General features: G+C 23.9%; 1 protein-coding gene across 1 annotated transcript; it reads right to left on the bottom strand.

Annotated features, from left to right (window-relative positions):
* Window positions 1-351: 351 nt before the first annotated feature.
* LOC145844174 (bifunctional heparan sulfate N-deacetylase/N-sulfotransferase 3-like) lies at window positions 352-27,690 on the bottom strand. The gene is made up of 23 exons (XM_082951543.1): window positions 27,485-27,690; window positions 26,821-26,913; window positions 26,303-26,404; window positions 25,546-25,648; window positions 25,349-25,419; window positions 23,265-23,366; window positions 22,887-23,014; window positions 22,240-22,294; window positions 21,864-21,970; window positions 19,369-19,504; window positions 18,439-18,529; window positions 15,221-15,375; window positions 13,337-13,522; window positions 7,549-7,677; window positions 6,931-6,998; window positions 6,314-6,428; window positions 5,648-5,744; window positions 4,714-4,840; window positions 3,768-3,939; window positions 3,298-3,465; window positions 1,651-1,760; window positions 1,051-1,153; window positions 352-766 (listed from the first exon to the last, which is right to left on the bottom strand). Exons 1-23 carry the CDS (start codon window positions 27,671-27,673, stop codon window positions 647-649), a joined length of 2,727 nt encoding a protein of 908 aa, XP_082807669.1. The 5' UTR covers window positions 27,674-27,690; the 3' UTR covers window positions 352-646.
* Between the last annotated feature and the right edge of the window lie 215 nt (window positions 27,691-27,905).

Genomic DNA, 27,905 nt, shown 5'->3' on the forward strand with positions numbered 1-27,905 from the left:
CACTTTACAAGAATACAAGCTAAATAAAAAATAACCTTAATTATTACTTAATAAAGTGTATATAGCATACATTACTTAAAACTTATACAAATGTTTCTTAAATATTTAAACGAATGAAAAGTGTAATATTAGAAATAGTTACAAAGATCTACTTTTATATAAATGAAATGATTTCAATTCATTAAGTTTCAAGGAGTTATTTTACAACAGTTTATAAGTATTTTGTATAATGTAACAAACTGCATATTAAACCCTACCTTGAAAAAATTAAATAAAAAAAAATTAAAAAGAGCTATCAATATCATACTAAAAAACCAAGAAGTACTATTAAAACAAAAAAATAGACACAGATCTTTAAAGCTCTTTTGAAAACACTTTTATGTATATAAAAAAAATGATAAAAAAAGAGGTACCTAGAAAAAATATTGGACAAGAAAGCACCTAGGTTGCTGGAAAAAAACGTTTCTGATTAACTCAGCAAAGTGTGTAACATTTAACCGATGTTTTAGCTTGATATGTTGCTCATAACACGTCTGTTATTACGTAATAAAAAAGTCTTCTGCTACGTAAGTAATCTGATGACGTAACAAAAGATTCGTATAAAAGGGAGGTAGCTTGTAAGATCCACAACAAAATAAAAAAAGTTTTATTTGTTTTCTTCTTCTATCAGTTTCAGCCACGTAGGAACAGGCTTGTTTATTTCTTCTAATAATTTCTTTAACCTTTTGTTCGAATCAGAGTAATATTTTGACAGGAACAGCTGACTCTGAAACAAGACAGTATAAGTTTAGTATTTGTAGAAATAAACAAATTAAAAATCAAATTGTTTTAAATCACTTGAAGTTATTTAAATAGATATTCATATAAATTTAGAGAAAAACTTAAAATGATAAATTATTTTGGAAATGGATTATATGTATGGCCCTTCAAAAATATTGCTATAAAAATTTTATGGCTACAAAAAGAGCATAAATATTTAAAGTCTTATAAAAAAGTGTTAATAAATATTTCGAAACACATTTAGAACTTTAACTAGAATTTTTCTCCTACTTTTTGGTCCATTTCAGGGTATTTTCTACCTTTACCCTTTCCGAGACATTGAGTTTTACCAGTCGATAGTTTCTGGCAGTAAAAACCTTTTCTCTTGTCGTATCTGTAAAATTGTTAAGTATGAATTACATAATAAACTTATTATTTTTGTCGTAAGTATAAAAATAATAAATGTAAGTTGTAAAACATAATCCTTTTAGCTTGTTGTATCTATAGAATAGTTTTTAAATGAAGATTGATTGCTAAAAGGATAAAATTATTATTAATTATTATTTTATAATATTATTACATAAAATTGAATATAAATAATAATGTAAATACAAAATTAACTCTCATAAACAGTTATTAAACCTGTACAAAAATTATTTTGTTTGTAAAATTAATAAAAAACTGTAAAAACTTAAACGTTTTAAACTGTTTTTTTTTCTTTTAACTAATTCTTCTCTTGTGGTTGTTCATAAAAACTTTTGTGATATTTTTTTTTATAAAAAAAAAACTTCAACATTTTTAACATTATTAGAATCAAAGTTAAACTTAAAATTTCAGTTTCATACAATTTATTTAAGACTTAGGAAAACAAGTATTACAACACAAACTCACGCTAATAAATCTTTGTAATCGAAGAAGTTATCAAGATGTAAAGACTTTTGAAGCTGGTTAATTGTTGATATTGGATTTTTAACCAACATATCTCCATCTACTATCACAATCTGTTCAAATAATATAATATTAATATTACTTAAAATATAATCATACTGAACATCATTATTCCTTTACTTATTTAGAAAATACAATTAATATTTTTGTTCGAACCACTATCATGTATAAAAATAACTAATTGGTATTATTCGTTAAAACTTAAACAAAACGAATACTAAAATATGTTTAATTTGTAACAAATTTATTTTATCAATAAAAACTATTCTCCCTATATTCAAATCAGTTTAATTTTAATTAGTTTATTCAAACTATCAAGGAAAACAGAAAAATACTGATAAAGTATGAAACTGTAGATAAAACTGACGCATGACTAATTACTTATCTGTTAAACGACATAACATATTTCATTTAAATTGTTGTATTTTTTTTTAATTTAAACATTTAAATTTGAACTACATGATTCATTTTTACCATGTATATTTACTTTCTTAATTTTTAAGTTTAGAACTGTAATTGTTAATTTAATAACAACTTACAAATAAAAACTATAAAATCTGTATGTAGTTTTTGTGCTTGTTCTATTAATGTTAAAAGCAGAACACATTGCATATAAAAACAAATATTTGTGGTTTTGCTGCTTGTAAAAGCTACTATTTAATTAACACAAAACTTAAAGTTACTTCTTTCAGTTGAATTTAAAAAAATTACTAGTGAAAGTACACTAATTTCAAATGGCTATCTGTTCAGATGTAAAGCAACTATTTTATTTTAATACTATTCTTGACCGGTTTAGACAAATTACATTTGTATTTATCAACACAAAAACTGTAATAAATGATTAAAATAGTTTGAAAAACTAAACACACGAGTTATTATAAAAACAGAGTACGAATATTATACTAACTACAATAACATTAAACTAACCGAGTAAAGTTTGCCATTTATACAAAGATTATACACAATAAGCACATTTGAAAAACAAAAATTAACAACTAGTCAAAAGTTTTTGTGAGTGGGTAATAGCTGGATTAATTTACTGTTTATTCAAAATAGGATTGTACTTTTTTATCAACAATGCTTTATTGATAGAAGTTTATAATTTATTATTACGCTCTTTAAATATTTATAAATTATGAGATGTTAATTTTTCATCTTCGCACCAATTATTGTGTTGATTTGAGTTTTTCTACAAACAAATACTATAGGTTTACATCAAGACCTTAAACATCAACAACTTGATAGAATGCATATATGAGCATTGTTGAGGAAAAACAGCTGTGTTAATAATAACTCCCCTACTAGCATTGTAATACTCTAAACAAAATTAATTTATATAATATTGAATGGTCAACAAACTACCATATACAAGTTGTACTTATAAAATTTTAAAACATTTCATTAATTTACTGACCTGGTTGCTATTATGATACTCAGGCTATCTCGTCAGGAGGTCCGTATAAAATATAAGTTATTATTATTTAAAGATAAACAACAACTATTTAAAAACTATTTTCAACCTGATTAACACTGTAATTTCGCAAATTCAAATGATCATAATGAATATCTGACTGTTATCTGTTTTTTCACCTGATTGCTGTTGTAATACTCCAGCCATCTCTCCAAGTGATCCGCGTAGAACCCGGGATCCAAACACCTACGTTGCAGCCCCGTGATTGGCTGGTTCTTTCTCTTCGACCTTATGACGTCATAGAAGGAATATTCCATCGCCGTCGGGTCGTTGTGGGCTCTCATGTGCTGTTTAGTATATAGTGTATTTTATCAAGGTTATATAATTACCAATAAACTAAATAAAAAACTTGCAAAATAAACGGTTCTAAAAAAAAAATATTCTTGACCTAAGCTTTACAATTAAAAATTAAATTTTAATATGTTGAAAGAATACTCAATAACGTAACAAACTTAAGAAATTATATACAGCCCGTACAATCAACAAGTTAATTATCAGAGAAAGGAACATAGTAATTTAGTCTATATAAAACTGATAAATATATTGATTACTTATGTTTTATACAAAGCATAACAGGGTTTAAACATACCTGGTACCAGGAGTAAGCTCTTTTAGCAGGGTTGATCAACACAACAACAATGTGTTTGTCCGGCAGAAGTGAATGTACTCTGTTGGCGGTACTTATTTGGTCGAAGTAAGAAGCGCTCTTCTCAAATAAAACCGTTCCGTTGACTTTCGGCTCGTTGAAGAAGTCCAAGTACCTGAAAAAGTTTCATAAAAAAAATAAGATAAATAAAAGATAATTAATAAAAATGCTTTGACTGATAAAAAACACTCTAAATAAGCTAAGCAATATTTAGTATCTTACACAGAGCATAGTTTATTTCATTATAACATAACTTTAACAAGTATACGTGTTTATACTTTTCTAATGTTTAAAAGGAACTAACGGTCTTTTAAACAAGTATATAAAAATTAAAGTGAATGAAATTTTTGAAATTACAAAAAGTCAATTTATACTAAAAAAGTACAAGAAATACTATTTTTTTATTTATTAATAGCCACAGTAAGCATTATTTTCCTAATTTATAAGTGTTTAGAGTTTAGTAACATTTAAAACAAAACTTTATAATTTTTGTTTGGCAGAATATTCCAGGTTTTTAAAATAACTAATTTTTAGGTCTATTATTAGTTTAAAACTAAGTTTAAGATTAAAAAACTCTGTTGAGTAGTATAACAACATTGAAAAGATACTGTAACTTTTTACATTAAATTTGTAAATTTAAATGTGTTAATGTGTTTTTATATGTGTTTTTAATAAAAACAATTTTTGATGATGACAAAATATTTTTATATATAAGATAGATTTTGTGTGTCAAATCGAAACTTTACTACTTAACATATAAAAGTTGTTTAAAATTCTAGGTTTGTTTAGACTAAATTGTCAAATTGCAGGTTTTTCCAGGATTTTTGGCAACCCTGAATAAAATACAATTATTTAATTTATTATACTATATGGAACTAAAATAGCTCACCAATCGAGTCCCTTCTTGTAATTTGTATCGGATGAAAAGAACTGAACTTCTTCAAAAGTCTTGAGAGAAGGGTTTGAAGCTTGCAAGTTGGGGTGAAGTTTTAAAAAGTAATGGAGTGCAGTTGTACCTGTTGTCATGGTAATGTTGTACAAAAATATATTGAACTATTAAACATTTATCTGCTATAAGAAGGCATTATTTTAAATAAGTGTGTTGTTGAAATAATAATTAAAATACTATTCGACATAACCAGTCAGTTTTTCAACTGTATCAGACATTTAAAAATATTATGATGAGGTAACAAAAACTAATGATGCTATGTTTTGGAAATATTTTCGAGGCATTTTAAAGAAATAATATTACAAAGTAAAATTTTAATTACTTTTAAAACTATATTTATGCAGACAACAAGCTTTTGGTTGTTCAGAATAAAAATTATAAAATCAGAATAATAAGTATGGAGGTTAAGTGTACAAACAATTATAGAATTTGAAAAAGTGTTTAGTGCAAGCGTATTAGTGGTGGATTATATAAATTCACGTTTACATATATAAACTATTGGAATAAGTAAAAAAATAACTATGTATTTAATGTATATTTTTCACACCTTTTTTGAATTTATTACAACTAATTTTATATATTACATGATGGTATTTTTAGCTAACTCAAAAACACTTGTTTTGGATACAAATCTTAAATTCATCAGTGAAAATCCAGTATAATAATACGAAATAGCTGATATACAAAACATTAATACTTACCTATAAAATACATAACAATATTCTGTACACTAAGTATTCAATAGGCATTATATCAATACAAAAAATTAGTAATTAAATATTCTATTAGCACAATTTTAAAATACTATTTTGTCGTAAAACTTTATGTTTGTTTGTATATATATATATATTATAAAACAATTAAACAAACATACCAGTTTTTTGTGGACCAACAATAATAAAACTTGGAAACTTTTTACAAGATTTTTCGGTGCTCCAAATTTCCAAGTGTCTCTTGTCTATGCAGGGGTTCTAAAAATTAAGTTTTATATTAAAATAAATAGTTTGATTTAAATGGCAAAACAAAAGAGTAACAGTATAAACAGTGTGATTAAATTACAAAAAAAAATTATGAAAGTCAGCAACAAAATTACTATTATAGACAGTTTTAGCAATGAAATATCTTTAAGTCATTATTCAAAATAGTTTTTGAATCATACTGATCAAACTTTATACATACCGATAAATTTTTAAGAATTAAAATACTTATGTTAATAAATCAAGAAAACAAATAGAACGTTTAACTTAAGCTAAATTTAATTAGTTAACATTAGAAATGAATGTAATTAGCTCAGTCATTTTATGAAGAGCTTATGATAGAAACTGCCTCATTAGCTTTAGATAGCAAATAATTACAAAACTCTACTTATTTTTTTGTTCTTAACAAAAAAATAAATAATTGTCGTAATTAAAGCTTTTAAACGAAATTAATATATTGTTTGAAAATTTAGAAAAAAAAAGAGAAAATATAAAACTATGATTTATCAGCAAATATAAATTTTAGCTATCTTACTAATTTTAATTATCTTAATCAAACTAACAATCCAAACAGGGTCAATGTCTTCGGGGTGGTCTTGGAAATATTTATCAGCTATTTGCAGCGGCGAATCTTGTACTAGCTTTAAATTCGTCCAACATTTCAAAAAACTGAACAATCTGTATGATGATGAAACAAACTAATATTAATGTTATGATAAATATTGATGATGTAGACTTATAGATTAATATTTAAAACCCATCAAAAGAAAGTAAAAAAGAAGCAAAAATTATGATGTACTTGAGAAAATAGTAATAAAAAAAAAATGTTTATGAAAAAAAAAAGTATTGATGCCATTTTATAAGTAACACTTATGTCAACATTAAATAAATAATGATGTCAATCTACAAATAATAATAATAATCCTTGAACAGGATTTCCCGAAGTAAACGATATTGTTAGTGGCGATATTTAGTTGCAATTTTTGCTATTAAGGGTGCAAACAATAGTAAGGGAGCAAAATATTATATGCGTAATTAACTAGTGAAAAGGATATATCTAACAAAGGGCAACTAGTCGTTGAAATTCTGGCGATTATGAAAGTGATCTTGGTAAACCATAGTCTAGAACACAAATAAACAATATTGAATTCAAAATTAAAGTCAAATATATAATATTAACCTGTCAAATGCGTAAATGGCAAGTCTGTCGTTACCGTAGTTTGAAAGATGCGTCATAAATATTGAAATCTGAAAAGTTAGTATTTTATTATTGACAGAAACTTCAAAATATTTGAAATTTTCATTTAAATTTTTTTTTTAAATTTAAATTATGTATAACAAGTAAAATCATCCTTAAGTAAATTAATATATATATGCTACAGGTGTTTTTGTGTCAAAACTTTATTCCGACTAACGGCGTTTCACTGCTCACAAATAAATTTAAGAACAGATCTACGGAGTCTCAAAAAATCTCTATTCTTACTGCTTTTTTGAGACTTCGTAGATATGTTCTTAAATTTATTTGTGAGCAGTGAAACGCGTCAGTCAGAATAAAGTTTTGACACAAAAACACCTGTGGTATACATTCCGATAAAATTAGCTTATCAGGATCTCTAGGATTTAACAACTTGAAACGTTACATTTTATATATACGCTATTCATCTTACAAAGTACTTACCCTGTAATACAGCAACTATCAAACAGAAAACACAACTGAAGGGTAATAAACTATTAAAAACTCTTGTAACTAATTTTATCACTATTTACAACAAAATTCTACATATAATTTCATACATACCCTGTTATACAGAACACTATCAAAGAGAGAACCACCGTGAATCATATCGTTGAGAACTTGCGGGCCTCCCGGGTATAATTTTAATTTGAGTGTGTGAGTGTATAAACCGCATGTTTGCCTAGGAAGTACCTGCGAATATTATATTTCATATTAAAAATATTAATTATATATTTAACTTGAGTGTGTGAGTGTATAAACCGCATGTTTGCCTCGGAAGTACCTGTGAATAATAAATTGAAAATGTTATTTTATTTATATCAACTTTAATTGGAAATATCTTAGTAGTTTCATTTTATTGAAATATTTTATCATTTTTATTTAACTGGAAATGTTTTATTAACTATATTATATTAAAAAATTTATGTTACCTATTTATTATTATTATAACGCCCGATTTTAATGATTCGAAGACATAATATATAAAAGTTCAATAAATTTAATATGTAATTAAAGGGGAAAAGTAATACAACTGGTTTATAGTTAATTACACTATATACATTATACACTTAACACAAAAATTTTTATTTAAAATGTCTTTCTAAGAACAGACTATAAGTTTGTGTTATAACAGTTTTTCATTGACATAAAACTATATACGGAAAAGTGCATTTTACAAAAAGAATTGATCTCAATGACAAATAATACTTACAATGTTAATAAGTTTTTGTACACTCTGACTTGTTGGTTGAAAAAGTTGAACCTTATTTTTTTAAGGTTGTCAAAAAGGTGACATGGTATTTGTTGAAACTTTATAGTTCTTAATAAACTTTGTAGTTTATATTGATCTAATATTTCAGTTGTTTCCTAACAAAATACGGTAAAACAAAATTCTACACTCACTATTTAACAACAAATAATAATCTAATTATGTTAGACAAAGTAAATCTTGAAAATTTGTACATAGATTATAAGATAATAATTTACACATATTTAAGCAAAATTTAAACAAATTATTAGCTTTGTTTAGATTAGCAAGCTTCCATTTACAAAATTAAATTAAGTTTATGAAAAGCTACATTGTTTAAAACAAAAAACATGTTTTTTATTTGAAAACTACATTGTAAGTTATATACATTTTACTTAAACTTATATTTTTAATATTAAAAAAGCTTGTAAGTTAACTTGTTACTTTTCAATTATAAAAATATAACTTTTAATTAAAACAAAAGAAATTTAACATCAATGATAAAAAATAACTCTTAGTATTTTTATACACTATCCAAAAATACAAAAAAATATCTTTGTGCTGTTGTTCAACTAAAAAACAAAAAAAAAAGTGTTTAAATATAAAAAAATAGTTAAAATATAAAACAGCTTCAGTGTATGAACTTGTCTAAAAATATTTTTCCAAAAACATTAAAAAAATATATAAAACTATTCACATGTGAAAATAGTTGAAATATTTTACTCAAACCAGACATATATATATATATATATATATAAGAACTTATGCTACCATGTGTGTATAATTAACCACGTTTTCTCATGTTAGTATTACTTAAGTATGTGGCTAAGGTCAAGTTATAATATAATAACGAATATATTAAATTGAAGTTAATCCAAGTAAAAAACTAACGTCACATTAAATAAAAATTTTTAAAAAACTCATGTTTATTTTAAGAAAAAGAACTTAAAATATACTTTTGAACACATATTTGTATTAAAGTTCAAAACTTATAATAATTGGCTTATACTACTTTGTACTTTAATCAATTGAAATACTTTTTCGCCGAAGCAAGATATTAAAAGGTAAACTGTTGTCAAACAAATAAGAAATATTTTGTTTAACCAACAGAAAATACACACAAAACTATCATGTTACAACTGCTGACATTTGTAGATTATCAACTTCGTTATAATTTAACGACATGTCATAAAAAAACTTATGTGTTTAACTGCTTTTATTTGGTAGTAAAGTTGATCAGAATGTAAAAAAATATCTGACATGTGAAAAAATAGTTGACATTTTTACCTGTTTTTTATGTAAATAAATGTAAAAACACGTGTTTTAATTGACCACATAACATTTTATTACTCAAACATGTTCGAAAGGTCAGTAGAGTAAACAAAAGAGAAACAATAAGAAAGTATTATGTTTAGAACTAATAAAAAAATAGAAGTAGATGGTATGACTTGAGAACAAGTAAATTGTAACAAATACAATTAAATAAACTTGTATAATTAAAAACGTATACACGAAACTGTAGAAAAAGTTTTCAATCTTTTGTACAAATAAGCTGTAAGGTAGATTAACAACCTGTATAAAAACAATTGCTTTTACTTGGTAGTTGATATAAGAGCAATTTAAATGATTTTTTAGATTTTACAAAACAGTATAATTCTTTTGTTCAGCTTAAAAGGTAGATAAAAGTTTAACAACTTGTCTAATAAAGATAATTAATTGCTGTTTCTTGGTAGTAGATTTGAGAAAAATGTAAATAATTTTTCATAAGCTACAAAGTAGTTTAAAGATTTTACTTAACTTAATAAGTAGATAAAAGCTAAAACACGTGTAATTAACCAATTACTACTCATGTGTAGCATTTTACTGTATTTTTACTATAATTGCATTATCATCATTTTTGTTTTTTAATAATTATATATATAGGTCAGTTGATAAATTAACTTCATTCAAAAAAATGAAAAAGTTAATTTGAAATTAGATGTTAATTATGAAGTTATATAAATTCTAATATATTAAACCAAATCGTTTAAAAATAGTTATGTTATTTTATTCTAGATATTATTTTTCAAAATAAAATAAATAGAAGTATAAACTGTATGCTTTTAGCTATAAAATTATCTAAAACTTTCATAACTTATAAAAATCAAATGTAAGTTTTTGGTCTAAAATATATGTTGAACTATTATCTTAACTTTAATTTTTTTTAAATGAAAAGTTTAAAATCTGAAAGCTATTAAGATAGTTTAGTTTTTCAGACTGTTTTATTCAACTAGAAACATAACTTTTTATCAGTTATAAATTAAAATATTTGTTTTTTTGTTAAAAATGTTTATCAAATAGGTTATCTACATAGAAAAAAACTTATTTTTCATTTTCGGATGTGTATTTACTAGATTGCGTAGGAAATCCAATGTACTAATTACCGGATTACAAAAATAACTTGAATATTTTTCAAATGCTAATAAATAGAAGTCATTGTATATTTCGGTTTATTTTGAACTTGTATGGCTTATAATTTTTAGTTCTCATACCGAAATACATGTTAACATACTTAAAATATACTTAAGCTAATAGTAGATAAAAACCAAGTTTTTAGGCTTGTTTGGTGATTTTATTTTAAGTGTAAAAATTATAATGAATATAAAAATAGAATGCGATATAACAAAATAGTTGAGATACTTTAAATTTTTTTATTAATTAAGTAAAAGTTTAACCGCGTATTTAAAACAGAATATTTACACAAATACCTCAAATATTTAGCGGCTGTTAAAAACAAACTTTTTGAAACATTTGTTTAGACTATTTTTAAGTTTTAATTATAGTAGGGACTTATAGTAAGAACTTATAAGGATTTCTGGACATTAAAAAAAACCTAAAACAATAATCTTTATGACTTACCAGTTTATATACTTTTCAATTTGAATTGTTAAGTTATTCAAAACTATAAAAAATTTTCCGTGAAAAAAAAAAAGGTTAAAAAAATTATTCACACACTGATTTTTACAAACATTTTCACTCTATATTAAAAAAAACACTCGTGAAAAGAACATACATTACCAATCTTAATAATAATAAATTACTTAAACTTATTAAAATTGTTAAGAACAAAATAAAATGCTAATAAAATTATAAACTAATTGAGTTTAATTTTATAATGTAACGGAAGCTTGTAAGTATTTGCATACAAAATGTATGTAAACAGAAAAACTTTCCTATTTTGCTTTGAAAAAATGTAATAAATTTTCACACAACCATTAGTGCATAAAAGTTAACTTTCACATTCAAATCTTTTTATTGGTAATTGAGCGTAAAACACCTTAAATATTCAAAAAAAAAAATTAAATATTTATTATGTTTTAAAATACGCTTTTATATAGCAGCTGATAATATTTGTGGACTGCTTAACTTGCATGTCTTAAACTCAGTAAATTGATTAGTAGGCATATTGAAAATTTCAATAACAAAAAAAGAATAAACTGCAAATATAAAATACTTTTTATAACAATGAAAATAAAATACTAAAAAAAATCCTAAAGAAAACGAGTTATTACTATTGTAGAATAAAGAATCTTTTTAAATTTTATTCATAAATCAGCTAAAAAATGTTAAAAAGATACAATTTCAATAGACAGCAAAGCATGAATAATAAATAACTTAAATCTAATTTAAATTTAAAGTGTCAGCTTAAAAATTTCAATCAGGATTTAAATTAATCTGTCAATTTGCTTCAGTTAAATAGCATGTCTGCTTTTCAAAGCTTAAATTTTCCTTTGACAGTTTTATTTTGACAGTGTTGTGTTTCATAAAAAAGAGTACTTAAATCTACATAGCTTTGTAAATGCATCAAAAACTAATGTATATATCAAAAAATGCTAAAACGTTCAAAAGTTTTATACAAACCAATGCAAAACAACTTTACTACAAAACTGTATATATTTTTAATCTTTGACAAACACCTCAAAATATCATACACGTAATAACAAACTTAAAAAAAAAAATCATAAAAACAAAGAAAAGTTTGATAACCTACATTAACCTCACAATCAACACAAGCTTATCGAAGGAACTATTTTAATCTTTATGATGTAATAATAAAGATGAGAGCTGATAACAAATATTTAAGAGGAAGTTAACAGGTAATTTCCTTGAGTCACAAAATGATTTCTTTTTTATTTGCATAAAAACTTTGCACTACATAAAATAGAAAATTTTTGAATAATTATTTCTAAATTGTACCAAATTTTGTCTAATAACGTTGGTTTAAAAAAAATACAAAACTTCGAAATCTTAAACAAGCAATTTACCAATAAAAAAACTCCATTTTTAATTAATTACAATAATAACTTTAAAAATATAAGGTACTGAAACTTAATTAATGTAATTAAAACTTCCAATCCAACACGTTTTTAAGCTACAAATTAAGTTGATGAACTAACCTAATTAAATAAATAATTACAGACTGATGTGCAATTTAGTTGAAATTAGAATAAAAAATGTACAAAAATTTTTACACGATCCATCAAAATGCTTAATTAGATTTTAATGAAACTTTGACCTCAAAGGATTTTGTACACTACAATATTAGCATGAAAATTCTGAAAAATAAATCTTTATAAAAAAAAACATATTCAAACTCGAAATAAACATTAAACAAACACACTCCTGTACAAGTAAGTCTTAAAATAAATCAAATGTAGTCTTTCATTTAAACGAAAAACTTATAACACCTAAAATATACACTTAAACAGTTTTTACTTAGTTCTACACCAACAAGACTTGTAAATAAATATTTTTTTATTTCTTTTACATAATCAAATTGATTAATTTTACTATTTACAATTGTTATACAATTTGTGTTTAAAACATTCAATGTTTTATAAAAAAAATAAATATTTTGATTAACCTTATTAATTACACTTTCTTAGATCTTTGACCAATTTCTATGAAGTATAGCACTTCTGTACACTTTGTTTATTTAAATTATAATGTTTATAATTTTCACACAAACTTTCATCACTTTTTAAACCAACATAAGCAAAAATAAATTATTTTTGTATTTAATCTATTGTTGCAATCTACAAAATATATTTTTTCAAAACGAACCTTCACCCCCTTATACACGAACCCCCTTCGCTTGTGGTCGGGCCTGAGATGCGGGTATTCCTCCGTGGATGTGGCTGTTATGTTCCAAACCCTGCTCCAACACTCGTATAAAGTTTCGTGCGTGGGGAATACCCCGGCGTGGTGAGGAGCTACCGCGTACCCGGATGTATAATTCAGTTTGTGACGCTGTTATGTAGGAATGAATTAATTTATTATAATTTATTAATCAATTGCTACTTTTAATTTGAATACGATTCTATACGTAATAAATTTAAAAAATATTAAAAAATAAGAAAATATTTTAAATTGAACATTTTTCATCAAACTTTTTTGTTGGAAAGTTAAGCTTTTTATTGTAATTAAACTATTTGTCAATTAGCTAGTTATTACAATGAAGATGGAAATTTAGTTTTTAACAAGGTATATTTATTATAAATAGATCAACACAACTGTGTATAACATTTAATCTAATGAGTTTACTTTAAGGTTGAGTTTTAAATTGTAATAAACTTGTTTAATGTTGTTCTCCACCTTTCTAGATCAGATAAAACAATAAGAAATGCAGTTAACTTTATTTTGGTATATCATTAAATCTATAACCTTACATTGTTGAAAAAGTACTGATTGATATAAAAAAACTTACGCATTTATTAAAATTTATATGTAATAAAATAAATTTCAATATTATTAAATATTTGCAAAGTGTCATTTTATGTAAGTTTTACTTTATAAAAGAATTACGTTTTTCTCAATAAACGTAATTCAAACATATAACTGCTAAACTGTGTATTTTTATAAAGCTTGATTATAAACGATGTACAAATTTCTAACTTTACTATAGCAGACGTGTCACTTTGTTTTATTACTTTATATGTTGCAATGAATATTTCAATAGATAAGCATGTAATTTGTGACTTAAGGAAGCCACTAATTTTAACAAAAGTGTTTAATATAATATACAATGCATTTAAAATATATATTATTTTCTACTTGTGGTGAACTTAAGTAATTATACTGTATTACATTTTAAAATAGTCTATCAATTTTTTATTAATTTATTTAATCATGACATCTTATCTGATCAGAAATAAATTTAAAATTTATATTCAAATTGAAAAATAACTCCCATAAAGCATTTAGCAAGCTTTGAACGCTATTATAATTCAAGTATTTCAAAAAAATATATAATAGAACTTGACATTACTTTAAAATACAACTTTTTACAAAACTTTGACCTACAGCGATTTATGTAAATAACCTCAATTTTAAATAAAAACAAAAAACAATGAAATTAGTAACAACTTTTATCTGATTACGTAAAGATAAACAACACAGTCTTTTTATAAATTAAATTTAATTATATCTACAATAAAATATCTTGACTGATGTTTTTTAAAGTGTGTAGAGTACATACTTAAAATTACTTTTTTTAAATTTTAAGTAACAGTGAATAAAGAGATAAAAACAATTATATAACTACTATGCTTCCAAAAAACCAAACAACTAATTAAGTTAAATAAGTTTTGATATACAAATTTTCAATTTTTTTTTTAAATTTCTTCAAACAACTTATTTAACTATCCTTCTTAATTATTTTTTTTTCCATTTAAGCGCTTTAAATTCTACGCAGTAAATGTAAACAGTTTAGCGCTTTAAATTTGAACAACAACAATAAACTATCTGATGGGGATTGTTTTAATTATAAATATCGCACGAACTAATATCTACTGTACACAATATTACAAATAAGTGTGAATTCAAGTGTTAACTAACACTATTGCTAACTTTGGTTACTACCCATGTAATCACAAAATTTTTTTATGTTATTAATAAAGTGAGCACAATACTACAAACAAGTGTGCTCAAGTAAAAGTGTGAACTCACAATAGCGAATTTCTTGTTGATGCTCATGTAATCACACAGTTTCTTGGTGTTGTTGAACAAGTGTGCTTGCATGTGGGACCACATGTGCGGGAACCACTGGAAATTGTGGGCCGTGTCCAACAACCTCTGGTCTCCTGCGTTCTCCGCGTCCGTTCCTGTGAATATATTTGATAATTTGAATTGAAAAATTTGTTTATTCTGCACGCGTTCCTTAAAAAGTAAGTTCTTTAATGTGCTTTAAATCAGTACTCTTGTGAAAATTTGTTGAAATAAAAAATGTGTGTTGCATATTTTTCATAAAACAGTTATTTGTAAACTTTTTAAAGAACTAATAAAAACTACTTAATCGAAGTTTAATTCGTTCTGAGCTAATATCCATAAACATTGATTTTGTGGCTAGTTTTAAGAGAAATTTAATTTTAAAGATAGTAAAATAGATATAATTTAAAATTTATTAGTAAAGTCTCCTTTTTATGTAAATTAAAGTCCTTAACTAGGATTTTATCCAGTTAATACTTTTTTATACTTTATAAGTGTATACTATTCATATGGTAACAGATATACAAAATACACAAAATAAAAATATTTAAACAACTTTGGTTAGAATAAAATAACACAATATAAAAATATAACTATAAGTATATAGAACAGCTGTGCAATATTAATCAAAATATTTTGAATTGTTTCGAAGTTGATTGAAACAAATATTCTACATATTTAACAACTTATTGCCATAAATTTCAAAACAAGCACAATTAAACGTTATAGGCTTATGTGTTAAATTTAATACATGTACACCAGCAAAGAATAATAAACGTGCAGTTATATTCTTAATTATAAATTTACTCATAATAAAAAAAAAATATATGTTAGTTTGTCCACGTTAGTTTGAAAAATGTACACATATTTAAAGTAAATACAACTATATAAGAAAATTCACACTGTGCCACAAACTCAGATATTCAAATTATACACACAAACACTTGATTGTTATTGGTCGGAATAACTCACGCGTAACAACAAAAACAAGCGAGTTTCCGCTACAAACTTCATACAAAACATTTCTATATAGTACGTACAATTTCGATTGAGAAGGGCACTCATTCAGACATGAAATATTTTAAGAATTTTATCATGTTGATACTTTTGTTTGTACTTTAAACTGTAACAGTTGGTATTTTATTTTTCAGTTTTTTTACTAGAATTTAAGTTTTTAATATTTTCACTCGAAACTTATTTTGAAACTTTTATTAAATATTAGTGAGGTTGTTTTTCTCCATTTTCATTTTTAATTTATATTCGGACTTTATATATACTATTTTAACTCAAGTTTTAGTTAGTAAGATTTTTAATTTGCATTATTAGTACTTAAATTCTATTTTTAACTGATTTTATACGAATCTTCAGTTTTCAAGTGCTTTGAATTAATCGAAGTTAGCAATCTTTAGTTAACTCTGTTTTTTTATTTTAGTAGTTCATTAACTCAATTACTTATTTATTTATTTTCTAAAATTTAAACTTTATTCAATTGCGCAAAATAAACTTACAAAAAATTTCTAATAACTTATAAAGTTTTAACTTTAACTGTACAATTAAGTAAACTACTTACTGTAATAAAACGTTTATAAACAATTTTCATGTTCATGCTGTTTACTAACGTTTTTATTAATTTTTGTCACTATTTAAGTTTTTTATATATTTTTTAATTGCATTGACATAAAAATCTTTTGTTTAAATTCGTCTAACACAAAATATACTTTTTCATAACATGTTTTTTAACAAATTATATACTTTTATTTAACCTTTTGTAACGCTACATTGTTGTAAATTTTCATGAAAAGATCCTCAATGACACTTGGTAATATTATGTTTTTGTAGACTTAAACTTTTCTTTATTTAATTTTTTACTTTAGGTTTAAACTAAATTTACTTAATATAATTCTCTACAAAAATTTATTAAAAACTGTTATAAGCATTTATTAAATCTACTTAACTTCATCTATAAATGGTATTTCACATAATTTGCAATTGAATTTTCAGTTTAGCGACTCTTTTACATAAACTATTTTTATTTATTAAACCATTATTATTAACTAAGTTAACAATTTTATTTTAAATAATTCTTAATATCTTTGTTACTACGTGTAAACAATTTGACATGCATACTTGACCACACTGTTTGTATAGTGTTGTTTATGTTGTCAAAGTTTCATAAATTAGTGTCAAGAAAAAAAAGCTAATTGATTTAGTAAGCTTGCTGAAAAATCTTATTCAAACGTAAAACTCGGGTTTGAAATATAAAAAGTTTAAAATCAAAATACTATTTTGATAGTTTATTTCACTTTCTTTGTTATATCAAACAACATAAATTTGAATGAGTTTAAAATGAAAAAGTCCGTAAAGCTTTTTAAATGCTAATTGATTTTAAACGCCAACGTAAAGAAATGCTTAACATCACGTTAGACTTTGACTAACTTGTTAAAAAAGTTTTTGCAAAACAATACAAGGACTTTTGATGATTTCATATATTTTTTGGTTTTATATAGTATGAATAAAAAACATATGATTTTTTTTTTTGCACATAAAAATATAGCTTGAAGCTTTAGGTAAATTAAATATACTAACAAAGAATTGTTATTCTTTTGATAACTATTCCAAAAAAAAAAAAAAAAATTCAGATATATTTAAAAGTATGTTATTTATAAAAATTTCTTAACCTAACCTTATTGATTTTACAAGTCACAATAAGAAATTATTAAAAACACGTGAATCTTTATTATACTATAAAAAGTTCTTGTACTAAAGAATTTAAAAGCTATTGATGCTTTAAGTACAATTTCTTGGTATTATTAAACAGTGAAAAATTAAAACTATTGAAAAAATAAATAGACTTTTGAGCTCTAAACATTGCTTGAAGCTATAGGTAAAACAATTACGTTAAACTCAATTAATGTATAAACACAAAGACTGCTTGCTATTCATATGATAATTAGCTCAATATAAATCAATATTGCTTAAAACAGGAAAATTACTATTGTAAACTACCTAAATATTTTGTCGCAAAAAACTTATACATTAATATTTAATTTTCCTGTCTGAATTTAATTATTTAAATATAATTATTGTATTAACAAATCAGTTTTTGATGAAGTATAAAAAAATAGATTTAACGATACTAAAGTTTTCTACACATATTTAACTTATAAATCAAAACAAACCTCTAAATATAAACTTTCCGGAGAAACCCAGTTGAAAAGTAAATTTTGGAATGTAATTTTCTCTTATTTCTTTCTGGAACTTTATCAGCGCCTGAAAATAAAATTACTTGTTGTAAAAATATTAGATGCTTTAAAATATTGATTTATTAGTTTTGTTAATTACACCATATTAAAAACACAGTAATATATCTACTAATTTTTTTTAAATAGTTATACACTTTTGTTACAACAATTTTAAATCATTTTTAAAGCACTTTATGTGAATTCTTTTCAAAAAACTTTAAGTAAAAATAACAATTATAAACTAACAAATATAAATTTTGTTCTTATATATTGAGAAAATTAAACAACATTGTATATATTATTACATTAAAAATGCCACGAAAATATTATACTAACAAAAATCCTTGTATTTGTTTGCTCAGTCATTAAAACTTACTACATTTGATATTTATTTCGAATTTTATTTGCATACAACTTTCGTTTGATCAAATAACAAAAACTAAAAGTACTTGTTCAAATATTTATCACATGTATGTTTATACTTTTTTGATAAAGTTATAAAAGTGGCTTATATCAAGATATTTTTTGCATAGACGACCTGAAAAATTTACTTTAACTTCTTTGTTTTACTTTTATAATCAAATAAAATGTTTTGTAAGACAATACTTACGTAAACATAGCTAATATAAATTGGTAAAAATCAATATTATAAGAACTCATAAAACAATGTAAAATATTTAAACAGCTAAACTAACATCATCAACTTTAAATATAATTGATAACTTAATTTACAAAACATAGACAGCTAAAATACTTAACATGTAAATTTCGTTTTGTTACTAATTGAAACCACCTATAAACTGCAGATTCAAACTTATACCATCAAAAATAAATTATCCGGAAATTTAGTATAAAAAATACACTAACATCTACATCCTCCGGAATCATTCTGATACCGGGAGTACCAACAAATATGTCGTCGATGTCTATTTGTACCTGCCTTTCTAGTGTCAACACCAATTTACCCTGCGATAGTTTCGATATCGCGTCCAGGAATAACACTCTGTTTGAAATAAGATATACTTGAGAATATGAATATAAACGTTCCAAAACTTACACAAAATATTGTTTTATTTTAAACAGCTATTAATGTTGATAATAAACAATTGTTTATTTTAATTCAACTTAGATAACATTTCTTTATTAATTTTTGGAGTAATAGTTAAACGCAAACCTTCCCTTTTTAAAATTAAAATCTACTTAAAAAACAACACTTGTTGTATAAAAATTTACAGACAACTACTTTTTAAATTTGATAGAATAAAATTTGATAGAAGGCATTAAAAAATTATTGGTCTGTGTCAAATATTATGTTTTTATACTTTGCACAATTTAAAAATATTTTTCAAAAAGTACTTCTTAAACCTAGTTTTGTTTATAGTTGGTACACCAAAATTTTTAAATGACTAAAATACTCTTTTTAATAATTCGACATGTTTATGGTAAATAATCGATAAAAAGTATAAGCAAAATAAATTTGGTTATAATTTTTGTTTTCTGCAAAAAAAAGTTTTCAATTTTGTTAAGTTTTAGAGAAGTAAACAAATAAAATTGATATTAGATTGTTTAAATAAATTAACCAAGTCTTTATTTTTATAAACAAAATTGACAAACGACACAATTTTTAAGTTTTCACTATGTTTTTACTAATTAAAGCGAAAATGCACAGTTAAATGCACAAAATAAACATGTGTTTTGATTAAAGTGTTGATGAAAGATGAAGCCTGCGTTAATTCAACTTTATTTTCACAAAATGTTCAAAAGTTAGTTTATACTTATATTAAAACATACTGTCATCACTCTAAAACTAACTAACTATTTAAAAAAAAAATTTTGTTACTAACCATTTTTTAAAAGTTAAGTTTAGTATTTTTGAATACCAAAAACTTTGTTACTATTATTATAATTAAATCAAATTATTTTATTAACAGATGTACGATAAGTTTAAGTCATTAATGTAGTAAAAATATGGAAAAACGCAGTAAATGTAATGAACGGTACATAAACAATTATATTCGAAAATTTTTAAAATTAAACAGGAATTTAGATCACTGTTATTTATCGAACTTTAGTCAATAACCTTACTTTCAAAAAACCTTATTATATTATCAAACTTTTAGACATTGAAACTATAGTATCAACAAAAAAGTTTTTGTTTGTCACTTTTTTGTAACATATGTGTTAAATCACTTACGAACAAAACATTTTTACTACGTCGAACAATAGTGTTGTATTGTATAAAACTACAACAAAAATTTAAAAAAAAAAACATTTTAATACCATTATCTAGTACCTACAAAAAAAGCTTTGTTAAAAAACACTAAACAATTTTGGGTTATACAAAAAAAAAAGCAGTTTTATTATTATTTATTAATAACTTTATACCACAGTGATCTGCGCTATATTCATTACAAGGTTTAAATAAATTTCAAATCTTCCAACTCTTAATAATCTTAACAAAAAAGGACAAAAAAGTACTTTTATACACTTTTAATGCTATAATACATTTAAATAATTTAAATAAGAAAATAAACATCACTTTAACACGTATTACATTAAATGTATATAATTTAAGGTAATACTACTTTTTGAAAGTATAACAAGTTATGAATAAACTAGGATTTTCATAAGTTTCGGTGAACTATTCATGAAAATACAGCAATTTGAGCTATTATATATTACACTTACTGTGTTTTCAAAAAAATTTTAAATTGTGCAATATTATGTAACTAGTTTTATTTAGTGTATACATTGTAATTATAACTTGTAAGAGTTATTAATATTTTGTTATATAAGTACAGGGTTGCTAAAAATTTTTGAAACATTTCTTCCAGGTTTTTAAAAGCATATATTTTTAGGTCTAATTTTAGTTTAAAGTTAAGTTTAAGGTCAAAAACTGGGTTCAATAGTACAACAACATTTATAAGATACTGTAAAGCTACTTTAAATGTTCTTTTTTCATAAACTTTAGAACAACATATTAAAAAAAAAGATTACTAAAGTAAAAACCACCTAAAATTGTTGACATTAACAACTTTCGTTTAAAAATCAACATTTACCATTTTTTTAAATGTCTACGACTGTGCGTATAAGTTAGGACAAGTAGCTTTTGTAAACACAAGGATGTAGTGAATCTTCTTGTTTTTCAAAGTTACTTTTTTGCTAATTCTTAAGTGTGTCAGTCACAAAAAAAATAATAATAAAGCAAAATAAAACACTGTAGTTTATCACAGAGTTTTTCTCTGATAATTAAATTGGCACAACTTTCGAAATTTTAAAAATTCTTTTGCCATAGTGCAGCATAGAAATATTCTCATAAAAAAAAAACTTAAAAATATTGCTACCAAAAAAAAAACACTAACTTGTGAAGCCAGAATTTGAAACCGCCACCGAATATAACTTTTTGTATTCCGTCCAATTTGCCGCTATCGTGTACAACTACTGCGTATTTTTCATTTTCAATGTAGTCCTGTTAAAATAAAATATTAAATAAGTATCCTCAAAATTCGATTTTTAAAACTGTATGTAAGTGTACAAAGCAGGTAGAACAACAAATGCAGATTTTATTTAGTTAAATTTTTATACAAATATAATTGGAATTTTATACTTTTTGCTACAAAGGATGCAACACTAAATAAACCCAGTTATAAATTTTACATCAATATTCAATACATTTTCAATGTTTTTTTATTAGACCAGCAGAATGTTTAAAAAATATATTTAGATAAAATTACAAACCGGTGAACTTTCGTCTCTAGTGAAGATGCCAAACAAGTTTCTGTTCGATTTCCTCCTGTAAATAAAATAAATTTTTACAGGAACGCTTAAATAATTGTTTATTTAAAAATGATTAAGTATATATTATATAATTACAGTCCAAGACTGTACAATTTTAGTCTACTAATGTCTCATGCATTATTAAAATCATTCTATAACGGAAAAAAATTTAAGAAATGTTCTTTGAAATACAGGGTTGCCACTGGTTTTTGAGAAATTTCTTCCAGGTTTTTAAAATTACACGTTTTTGGGTCTATTTTTAGTTTAAAATTAAGTTTAGGTAAAAAATAGTGTTAAATGGTATAACAACATTGAAAAGATATCATAAAGCTTACTTTAAATGTGTTTTTTAATAAAAAAATGTTTGATGATGACAAATTTTTTTTATATATACAATAAATTTTTTGTGTCAAATCAAAATTTTACTACTTAGTATGTAAAAGTAGTTAAAAAATTCCAGGTTTTTTAGTGTCTTTTGAAAAAAAAATCCAGGTTTACCAGGTTTTTTTAGCCAAAATTCTCAAATTCCAGGTTTTTCGAGGATTCCAGATTTTTGGAAACCGTGTATATAATAATATATAAGAAAAACATATTAATCAATGTGCCACCTGGCATGGTGCTTCTTTCTGTAATTGAACGTGCTCTCTAGCAAATCAGCAGTGGATACCGCACTGTAGGTAGGGTGATCCAACTTGAATATGGTCCATTCGTGTGGGTACGACAAGTTCTCATCCCACTGATTAATTAAATAATTATATAAAATGTTATATTATCTGGTCGAAGAAGGGTTTTCTATCCAGAAAATATAACTTACAAAAACAATAACAACTAACTTTACTTTTATTTTGTTACGTTAAAACTGTATATTTTATTTATAAACTTTTAATTAAACAGTTTTTAAAATTTTGTGTTAAGACTAGAAACATTTCAATATATAAAACAATTTCGATCGTTTTACTTGAAATAGTAATATGCTGTAAACTGACAGTTTTTCCAGGTTTAGCTATTCTCAGAACAGGTGATGTAGCGTTGAGCTGATAGTTCGAAATAAAAACACCTGACATGTACTGAAGTGGGAAACTGTTGCACTGTAACAATATTTATAATATCAATTTAACTAAATATTACTAAGATATCATTTATACTATATGGAACTCTATATATAATCGATGAATAATATTAATTCTGTAAATTATTTATAGGTATATTTAGAATAATGTAAATAATTGTTAACTGATGAGAAAAAAAAATCAATATTGTTTTAACGTAAGGTTTTCTTTTAAAAAAAATTATATTTAAATTACTTTCTTGTTAACAAAATTAACTTAGATGTAAATGATAAAAAAATTCTGAGCATTTATTTTTTTTTTTTTGGAAAAAATATACATTGTGCGATTTATAACTATGATTACAAGTTTGTTAGTAGACATGTATTACAACTTAAGTTAATTAAAAGCTAATTTAACAAAGATTTTCAACTTCTTACAAAAACTAATTAAAATTGGCAGAATTTCAAGTTATGTTAGGATAAAAAGTCGTTTGAACTGTTTTGTAAACATGCTAGTTCGTTAAGCAAAACAATAGAAGATTTGAGTAAATTGTTCTGTTCATTTCTAATATTTTGAAAATAAGCATACTTCCATAATATGACTTACACAATAGTAGGGAACACAATAAAAAAGCTTGTGTTCATACTGAGTAACTTATTAATCAATGTCAAAGAATAATAAAAGTTTTAAGAACAAATTTATTTAAACTGCAGTCTGGTTGCCAAAGCATTTACTTTTTAAAAATATGAAAAATTAAAGGTTTTAAACGTTGACTACAAATTACTTGCTTCAATTCATATTAGCTCTATTTTATATTTTTATAATATTATTGTAGTGTATATATTTTTTTTAAGTTCCCGGTTTAGTTATGATTTTATACTAGAAACATATTCTACAGGTTAGTTAAAATATATTTTATATAAAATAATAATTCTAAACTGGTAAAAAAAATAATTTTGAATATTAAAAAACTTGAAACAATGTTTTTTTTTTACTTATTAAATTTCAATCGTAATAAAATTTAAGAATTCAAATTAAAAGTAAGCTTTCGACTTTATGCTTTATAAAAAAACAAATATAAAAATATTCTTAAAAATACAATTAATACTTATTTATTACCAAATAAAAGAATATCTAAATACATGCTAAAGTTAAAATAAAAAAAGCTTTTTTTATAATATGATCATAAATAGTATTCTTACTTTTTATGGTAAAACATAAGTATAACAGGGTTGACAAATTTTATGGAAAATTTTCTCCAGGTTTTCAAAAATTTTTCCAGGTTTTCAAATTACACACTGTAGGATCTATTTTTAGTTTGAAATTAAGTTTAAGGTAAAAAACTGTCTTAAATAGTATACCAATATTGAAAAGATATCTTAAAGCCTCTTCAAGTGTTTTTTTTTTAACAAAATAATTTTTGATGAAGATAAAAATAATTATCTCTACAATAGAATTTTTGTGTCAAATCTAAATTTCATTACTTAAACATGTAAAAGTTGTTTAAAATTCCAGGTTTTCCTGGTTTTTTTAGTAATTTTTGTTCAAAATTTCAGGTTTTTTTTTCAAAATTTCTCAAACTCCAGGTTTTTTAGTCTAAATTGTCAAATTTCAGTTTTTCCAGGTTTTTTGGCAACCCTGGTAAAAATAATATTTAATTGCCAAGAAAATAACACTAACTAGTTATAAGAAATACACAATACTTTTTCAAATAAATGGTTACAAATATAAATAACAGCCTGAAGAAATACATCTGATCAAAAACTAGTAACATTTAAAGGAAAAAAAGTTTACAATAGTTGAAACTAAAGTTTTTGAATTTTCACTAAAATTTACTTATTAACAAATTGGTTTCAAAAGTAATCAGACTAATAAAAATTACTTTTATTTCTTCTACAACTATAACTACTTACACTTTATGTAAAAATTACAGTTATGTATTAGCTTAAACCTTAATAATTAGCTTTAATACCTTTATTACTAAAAATTAACTTTATTGTAGGAAATTAAAACAATCAAACCTTGACAAAACCATCAGAGTCTTCTAATCTGTACCCTTTAGACTTCTGAGGAGTCAGAAAGAACAAAATACCTGTGATATGTAGCTCATTATATCCGATTTCATTAAACATTTACAACATAAACATAAAATTACTATTTTTGAATGTTATCATTATTAAAAGTTATAAATACAAAACAAAAAGACATCTTTCAGTACCTGCGTCGTAATCTTTGCAGTATTTGTCCAAAACTTCCCTGTTCCATTTCGCCATGCTAGTGTACATGAGCATCGATTCGAATATTATCACAGAGTATTTGCCCTGAAAAAAAATGCTGTTAAAATATAGTTGAGGTGCTTTTTAGCAAACTTTACACAAAACTAATGACTTTCTTGGCTTAAATTTGTGAGCTTAAGTTCTTTTAAATTACAACAATTAACAAAAATTTTATATGTTAAAAAGTTGTATAATTACTGATTATTTATTTGTTTTAAACTTAACAAATATATAAATGTTGATTTTTTGTAGATATATGTAAGCATTGATTCAAATTAAGCATCAAATTGAAAAATTAAATTCATTCAATCAGCTTTTACCAGCATGTTTAGAAAAACTGAGCTAGAAATAAAATTGTAGCAATCAAAAAAATAAATGCAATGATTGTGAAAAATGAATGTTTAAGCAAAAAAAAACTTAAACTAAAAAACTAGCTTGTGTATTAAAGTTCTGAGAGACCTAAAAATATAAAGGTTCATTATTTGAAATAAATTACAATTACTAAAATTATAAAACTTTTGTTTATTGAAAGTGCAGAACAAAAAAGCTAAAAAAATTAATACATTAGATTTCATATTTACACTAAATTATTAAATTTTAAGAACTAATCATAACTAAGAATTAATAAAATACCATTTTAAAGCATTTTGTTATACTTTGTGGTTCTCAAATTAAAGTAAAAAATAAAATAAAACAAACTTTGTCATCATCAGTTAAGTTTGGTAATTTTTTAAGGTCTCCATAAATAACATGAAATTTAAATCTCACAGACTCTAAAGTCTTGACAATGTCTTTGGAAACCTAAAAAGATAATATCAGTAAATTTTTGGTTTATTTTTCATTTTATATAAAACTTATGAAACATGATAACTTTTTTACACATAACCAATAAAAAACAAACAAAAAATGTGTTTATAAAAAATGGTTCTAGAATGAACAGAGAAGACTAGATTATAATACTTTTTTTAGAACTTTTTTTTGACTTTTATATGCCTAAATAGATTTTTTTTTAATTTCATTGTAATATACTGCTTTCAAAATCCTAATAGTTATCAAGATCAATTTTGTATTTATATGTACATACATTATTGTATTACACTAAAACAAAAATATTCAAATAGTTTATTATCGTTATTCAAAATTTAAATATACACTTTTGGTAAAGAAAAAAGTTTGATTGCAACATACAAATATTGTAAAATAATAATAAAACTCACAGGGGATTTGGCATATTCTAAAAAGACCAGGGCTTTTTGTCTAGTGGAAGACCTGGTATTCCTGTGGTCATTGTCCAGGCTTGCCAGTTGCCTCTGTGTGGGTTTTTTAATTTATTATTTACAATGTTTATTAAACATTTTAATTGTAATTTGATTTTTTTTTTCTCATGATAAAATATACGACCAAATATTTATTTTATACTTTACACTTTAAATCTGGCAATCAGAGTTCTCAACTTAAATAAAAGGAGAATGATCAATTATAAATTTTATTAACAATACAATGTTTCACTCGTTTAGCTCGTTTGGTTTCTTTGTTTCAAACAAGTGAAACATTGTATTGTTAATAAAATTTAAAATTTATAACTAAATATTTATTTACTGAAAAAGCAAAAAAACTACTTTAATAATGTTTTTAGTTCAACTAAAAATATTGCTTTAATGATAAACTCATTTGGAATTTAAAAGTATTTAACTTTGTTTGTTCAAAGAACAATGATTCTATAAAAGTAAGTAGCTAAATAAACTATAAAAATCTTTATAGCTTGATTAATAAAATAAAATCAAGAGTTAAAATGTATTGTTTTACACAACATAATAAATTAAAACAAATAAACTTAATAACCAATTATTATTTGTGATTACACACTAAACAAAAACTCACCTCTTTAGAACATTCGTTCACAGAGTAATTGAGCCCCTCCGCAGACTTGTAGTGCAATTTTTTAGGGTAGATGTAATAAAATGTGAAGAAGAATATGAGCAAGATGAGCAACAACAAGTTCCTGGGCTTCTTCAACTTTCTAATCCTCTTCCACATGATTTCCATGCATAGCTTACACTTCACAATCATGTGTAACGTTTGTTTGTATAATAAAACTTATAAGATATCTGTAAAGTTATTAGTTTTATGATAAAAATAATTAAAGATCTATAAACATAGCAAATGAGAATTAGGTGTTTTTACTTAAAAAAAAATCTTTAAAATTATAAAATAAGATAAAAAGTGTAAAAAAAGTTTAACATTATAACAATTTTAAAAATCTCTATGGAAGACCCATGTGTGCAGATTCATTTTCAATAGT

The sequence above is a fragment of the Thalia democratica genome, chromosome 9 (assembly GCF_965202585.1).
Source record: "Thalia democratica chromosome 9, ktThaDemo2.hap1.1, whole genome shotgun sequence".
In the NCBI taxonomy this organism is placed as follows: domain Eukaryota; kingdom Metazoa; phylum Chordata; class Thaliacea; order Salpida; family Salpidae; genus Thalia; species Thalia democratica.